Source organism: Aulonocara stuartgranti, assembly GCF_965226115.1.
Source record: "Aulonocara stuartgranti genome assembly, chromosome: 13".
In the NCBI taxonomy this organism is placed as follows: domain Eukaryota; kingdom Metazoa; phylum Chordata; class Actinopteri; order Cichliformes; family Cichlidae; genus Aulonocara; species Aulonocara stuartgranti.
In genome coordinates, this window is record NC_138949.1 from 13365207 (window position 1) to 13371890 (window position 6684).

The 6684-nt window shown below is 44.3% G+C and overlaps 1 protein-coding gene across 1 annotated transcript; it reads right to left on the reverse strand.

Moving 5' to 3' along the window:
• Nucleotides 1–1841: 1841 nt before the first annotated feature.
• On the reverse strand, nucleotides 1842–5593 carry LOC309720337 (piggyBac transposable element-derived protein 4-like). The gene is made up of 3 exons (XM_082557171.1): nucleotides 3721–5593; nucleotides 2591–3528; nucleotides 1842–2501 (listed from the first exon to the last, which is right to left on the reverse strand). The coding sequence occupies exons 1-3, from the start codon at nucleotides 3848–3850 to the stop codon at nucleotides 1953–1955; spliced, it is 1617 nt and encodes a 538-aa protein (XP_082413297.1). The 5' UTR covers nucleotides 3851–5593; the 3' UTR covers nucleotides 1842–1952.
• Between the last annotated feature and the right edge of the window lie 1091 nt (nucleotides 5594–6684).

A 6684-nucleotide genomic window follows, 5' to 3' on the forward strand; every position in this document is an offset into this window, starting at 1 on the left:
TTGGGATGGAGTCAAGCACCTTCCTTCGGTTGCTCACCCATTTGTTGAGACGGAAGCCTCCGTTGGCACAGATTTTCATTAGATCTTGACACATTGATATAGCTGCCTCCTCCGTAGCGACAGACTTGAGACAGTCATCAACGTAAAAGTTCTGCAATACTGTTTGAACAACTTCAGCTCTGAACTGCCTACTCTGGTCTTCAGCACACTTCCTCAAAGCGAAATTGGCACAACTGGGTGAGGATGTGGCCCCAAACAAATGCACAGTCATCTTGTGCTCAGTCAAAGCTTGATTGCAGTCGCCACCTGTCCACCAGAGGAACCTAAGTAAGTCAGAGTCACCGTCAGGCACCTTCACCTGGTGAAACATTGCTTCAACGTCTGCCATAATTGCAACAGGTTCCTGTCTAAATCGTATGACAACACCAATGAGACTGCTGGTCAAATCTGGACCCTGAAGAAGTTGATCATTCAGGGATGTGCCCTGATAGGATGCTGCACAGTCGAACACAACTCTTAATTTCTGCTTCACAGGGTGGTACACGGCGTGATGGGGTATATACCACACTTTTCCTTCTTTGTGCGCCAGTTCATCATTTGACAGTTGTACTGCATAGCCCTTTTTAAGAAGGTCTTCCATGAAGTCTGTGTACTCTTGTCGGAAGCAGTCATTCCTGAGAAATTTAAGCCTCAAGTTACGTGCTCGTTGTTCAGCGACTGAGCGATTATTTGGCATGTTGACCAATCTGTTCTTCAGAGGTAGACATATTGTATAGTGGCCATCCATCAGTTTTGCAGATTCCATGGCCATGTCCATAAACTGATGGTCCTCTCTTGACATTTCCACTTCATCATGTTTTCTTCCCTCTGGAAAATCCACCATGAACTGTTGAAGCCACAGGTTCTCTAAACGGCTCACTGATATGCGGTTTGCATTAGCCTTGGCTGGGTTTCTCTTGTCTGCATGACAGCCAGTTTCTCTCAAAGGTCCATTCACAGTCCAACCTAGCTTGGTTCTTACAGCATACGGTCCATTACCTACACTGCTTACAACCTCCCATGGCTCCATTGCTTTAGGTACATTTGCTCCTATAAGCAATCCAATGTCAGTCTCAATTCGAGGCAGTTTTACTTCTTTAACACTTACACCCCCGGAGAGCAGTCATTTCGGGGTAGTACCTTAGACCCCCGCGGAGTCATCATTTTGCGTTTCTACCTTTAAAAGCCGGAGAGCAGTCAAATGCTGGAAGTGGAAGCTAAATTGGCTAGTCATTCATATGTATATTGGGTCGTTACCTAGGAATTCTGGAGGGAGGGGATTGGGGGAGAAATCAACACACATGAGTCTAGGTCCTTTGTTGCTGACATTTATTGATAAAAACAGTAGTTTCATTTCATGTTATTTCCTTTTTCATTTCAAGCAAGGAAGTGGATGTAGTTAGTAAGTAAGATATTTCAGACATTATTCTGACACAGAGGAGGAGATACTGGAATTATAATTAGTATCTATGCATGCATTTGTGATTTTGTTTGACCTTCCCATTGCTTACAGTACAAAAAACCAACCATTTGTACACATATGTACTAATAATAATAAAAAGTGAGTGCAACACTGCAACCCGTCACCCCGTCGTTCAGTGGTCGTTGATCAGTGGTCCATTGTGGCACCATTCAGAGCACTGGTACAATAGTACCAGCAAGATATGGGAAGACATTGCAAATGTACTTGGATTTTAGGTTGCAAGCCACCCAAAACTTGATCCCAAACTTGTCAGGTTTACTTGCAAACACTTGGAGTGTTTCAGTATGCCATCTTAGGGAGAACTCAACACACATGTAGGTCCTTTGTTGCTGACATTTATTGATGAAAATAGAAAAAAAACCAACCGTTTGTACACATGTTTACAAATAATAACAAAAATTGAGTGAGTACATTACAACATTTTCAGCAATCACTCACAATCCTGGCACTGCCACGGTATCTGTCGCCTGCATTTACCACATGTGTACCTGTAGCAGTGAACACATCGCACAGTGGCCTGATTTTTTTTGCATCTGTGTTTGACCTGACACGTGGCCCTTTTTCCAGGGCTCGGTGTGGAGGGTTGTGTCCGAAGCAACTGTTCTTTTCTTTCCTTCTTCGCAGCTACATGAGAGTGAGCCAATTCGGTTGCAAGGGCTACCAGGAAGTCCACCCGTCTTTCCTTCGTCCCGGTGCATTCTTGATACAGCACATGTGCATTCAGTGCTGCCATGTCAATCATGTTATAAAACACGGCAACTGGCCAGCGCCGTGTTCCTTTGCGGACAGTGTACTCCCGAACCATCTGGTCCATCACATCCACGCCACACTTTGTCTTGTTGTAAAGGGTGACAGTGTTTGGCTTCCTTTTGGTAGTGTTTTCGGTCTGAACCACGCTGTGCATGCTGCTAAGAATATATACTGTCTTCTTCCGTTTGGCCGCATACGCCGTCAGCGTGGCAGCAGAGGTTGAAAACACCTAAGAAATAAGATAAATTGTTAATTCCATAGCCCTTTTACACACAATGAAACACATAAACATAGAACCACAAAAGACCTGCAACATACCTGAGTGGTGAATTCATTGCGATCTGTCTGTCTAGTGGATTGAGGAATTTCCCTGCGAATCTTGTTGACTGTGCCGAGGATGGTGGTTTTCCGTCTAAGAAGTTTTTGCGCAAGTGAAAGCGATGTGAAAAAATTGTCAGTGGTAACATTTCTGCCCTTGTCCAGGAATGGTTCCATCAGCCTCATAACTACATTTTCGGAAAGTCTCTCCCCAGTGGGACGATTGGGGTCCTTGCCAAGATATGGGAAGACATTGCAAATGTACTTGGATTTTAGGTCGCAAGCCACCCAAAACTTGATCCCAAACTTGTCCGGTTTACTGGCAATATACTGCAGGAAACTGCACCGAGTTTTTGATGGGAAAAGCTGTTCATTGATGGTGATATGTAGACCAGGGTTGTAGCACGTGATGCAGTTGGTGACAAATGATCCCCACACACTGGAAATTGCTGCGAACTTATCAGTCTTTGCTCGATCACAGCGGGTGGACTTGTCATCAAAGCGTAGGTGTTGCATGATGTCTTGGAAGCGGTTTCGTGCCATAGTTCCAATTATCTGTGGGTTTCCCAGGTTTGCTGACCAGCAGTCATTTACAGATGGAACCCTGTAAACCCCCCGCAAGATGACAATAGCAATAAATGCCATTAGTTCAGGGAGGTCCATGAACCAACAAACATGCTCCGTTTGCTGTGCATGTTGAATAGTCCATTCTTGAATGCTACGAAGCATGTCAAGAGTGATGAAACACAGGAAGCTCTGAAGGCGACTCAAGATACTTCTCCTGGCCTTAGCCGTTGGCTCTCCATCTGCAGCGTACGGTTCTATAGGGGTGAAAGGGAGACGGGTCCCCACATGTTCTTCACGCCACACTGTGCCATCTTTCGCTGTCTCAGTCCCCAAACAAGCTCTCTTTTTCGGTGGAGAAGCAGTCTCCTCATCTGCAGTGTGAACAAATTCAAATTGTGAGCAATGGGAAGGTCAAACAAAATCACAAATGCATGCATAGATACTAATTATAATTCCAGTATCTCCTCCTCTGTGTCAGAATAATGTCTGAAATATCTTACTTACTAACTACATCCACTTCCTTGCTTGAAATGAAAAAGGAAATAACATGAAATGAAACTAACCGGAAGACTGATCAGACAGCTCTGAGTCCGAATCCGGCTGAACTTCTAGGTCTTCTCCATCCGAGTCACAAGGGTCGACTTCCGCCAGGATCATTTCCAACGCCTGCTGGGTGGTGAGTCTTCTCTGCATTTTCTTTCCTTGGAGAGGAGGTCCGTACACCACAGGATTCTTCAGGGCAATGAAGGGTTAGGCTAAGTGCAGTGAGATTGTATCATATATATACCCTTGATCACAATTGATCAGTGGGGTCAGGTCACACTGATCAGCGGGGTCACACCCCCGTCGTTCAGTGGTCGTTGATCAGTGGTGCCACAATGGACCACAGAACGACGGGGTGACGGGTTTCCTGCAGTATATTGCAAGTAAACCTGACAAGTTTGGGATCAAGTTTTGGGTGGCTTGCAACCTAAAATCCAAGTACATTTGCAATGTCTTCCCATATCTTGCTGGTACTATTGTACCAGTGCTCTGAATGGTGCCACAATGGACCACTGATCAACGACGGGGGTGTGACCACATAACAATGCAACCCGTCACCCCGTCGTTCAGTGGTCGTTGATCAGTGGTGCCACAATGGACCACAGAACGACGGGGTGACGGGTTTCCTGCAGTATATTGCAAGTAAACCTGACAAGTTTGGGATCAAGTTTTGGGTGGCTTGCAACCTAAAATCCAAGTACATTTGCAATGTCTTCCCATATCTTGCTGGTACTATTGTACCAGTGCTCTGAATGGTGCCACAATGGACCACTGATCAACGACGGGGGTGTGACCACATAACAATGCAACCCGTCACCCCGTCGTTCAGTGGTCGTTGATCAGTGGTGCCACAATGGACCACAGAACGACGGGGTGACGGGTTTCCTGCAGTATATTGCAAGTAAACCTGACAAGTTTGGGATCAAGTTTTGGGTGGCTTGCAACCTAAAATCCAAGTACATTTGCAATGTCTTCCCATATCTTGCTGGTACTATTGTACCAGTGCTCTGAATGGTGCCACAATGGACCACTGATCAACGACCACTGAACGACGGGGTGATGGGTTGCAGTGTTGCACTCACTTTTTATTATTATTAGTACATATGTGTACAAATGGTTGGTTTTTTGTACTGTAAGCAATGGGAAGGTCAAACAAAATCACAAATGCATGCATAGATACTAATTATAATTCCAGTATCTCCTCCTCTGTGTCAGAATAATGTCTGAAATATCTTACTTACTAACTACATCCACTTCCTTGCTTGAAATGAAAAAGGAAATAACATGAAATGAAACTACTGTTTTTATCAATAAATGTCAGCAACAAAGGACCTAGACTCATGTGTGTTGATTTCTCCACACTCACTGCGGATGAGGAGACTGCTTCTCCACCGAAAAAGAGAGCTTGTTTGGGGACTGAGACACTCATCTGCAGTGTGAACAAATTCAAATTGTGAGCAATGGGAAGGTCAAACAAAATCACAAATGCATGCATAGATACTAATTATAATTCCAGTATCTCCTCCTCTGTGTCAGAATAATGTCTGAAATATCTTACTTACTAACTACATCCACTTCCTTGCTTGAAATGAAAAAGGAAATAACATGAAATGAAACTACTGTTTTTATCAATAAATGTCAGCAACAAAGGACCTAGACTCATGTGTGTTGATTTCTCCCCCAATCCCCTCCCTCCAGAATTCCTAGGTAACGACCCAATATACATATGAATGACTAGCCAATTTAGCTTCCACTTCCAGCATTTGACTGCTCTCCGGCTTTTAAAGGTAGAAACGCAAAATGATGACTCCGCGGGGGTCTCAGGTAGAAGCCTTCTTGACTTGACTGCTCTCCGGCTTTTAAAGGTAGAACGGTAGAAGCTGGGAATTCCAGTGTTAAGGTAAGGCCACTTTTCGAGATCTTTCTGTAGGGGTATGTTTTCTTTTCCTACAGGTATTGTCCTTTGTGTGAAGACATCTGGCAGATCAATAAAGTCGTCACCAGATAAACTACTGACCTCCAAGCCTGACACTACATGAGTACAGACAGGTTTCTCTTCATTCATAGTTTTCAGTAGTATGTCAGTTTTCCTTCCAGTGATCTTCAATTTGTCCATTAATGTCTCTGTACAGAATGTGGCAGAGCTTCCTGGGTCCAAGAAGGCGTAAGTCTGCACTACTACACTTCCCTTTTTGGCCTTGACCTGTACAGGAACTATTGCAAGTGTGCAGTCATCTTCCCCGGCCCCAGTTGGCCCACAATCCTCAGACTCTGCACAGACAAAGGCACTTAAGATCGTTTGACTTTCACTGTTCTTAGTTTTCTTCTCTGTGTCAGCGTCTGTGTCCCTTTTCTTGATATGCAACAATGTATGATGAGCAAGAGAACATACCTCACAGCTCACCTTTCTCTTACAAAGTTTGCTCATGTGACCTTGCTTCAAACAGCTAAAACACAGTCCTTTGCCTTTCAAAAATTCCAACTTTTCGTTGTGTGGCTTGCCCTTAAACTTACCACACAGGTCTATGATGTGCCCACCGTTACAGAACAGACATGCCTGTGGAGTGGGTTTCACATAATTTGTGTTTTCCATTGTCTTTGTGTCTTTCTCCTGAATGTCCAATGGTATGGCACTGGTGGTGAATGACTTCTTCATTACAACCCTTTTCTGATCCTTGTTACTGTTTTGTTTAATGGTGAATGGTTTAGCAGTGGTGCTATCCTTTATGTCACCAAAAACAGGGTGAAGTGCAATTTTGGCTTGTTTATTAATAAACTCCACCAAATCATTGAACTTGACTCGTCTGTCGCCTCGCTCTTGCATACCACACACAACAGATCTCCACCTTTCACGTAACTTGTATGGAAGTTTTGCTACAATGGCTTTCAGGCTTGCGACGTTATCAAGTTCCTCCATGTAACTCACTTCAGCCATGGTGTTACAGCAAGCTGTCAGAAAGAGTGAAAACGCATTTAAAGCTTCT

What these genes read in the sequence shown, in the direction of transcription:
- LOC309720337 (XM_082557171.1), bottom strand. Translation starts at nt 3,850, where the DNA reads ATGCAGAGAAGACTCACCACCCAGCAGGCGTTGGAAATGATCCTGGCG. An exon ending in GCTGTCTGATCAGTCTTCCG is followed by an intron (nt 3,529 to 3,720) that starts GTTAGTTTCATT and finishes TTCACACTGCAG; the next exon opens with ATGAGGAGACTGCTTCTCCA. An exon ending in GCAATGAATTCACCACTCAG is followed by an intron (nt 2,502 to 2,590) that starts GTATGTTGCAGG and finishes CTTATTTCTTAG; the next exon opens with GTGTTTTCAACCTCTGCTGC.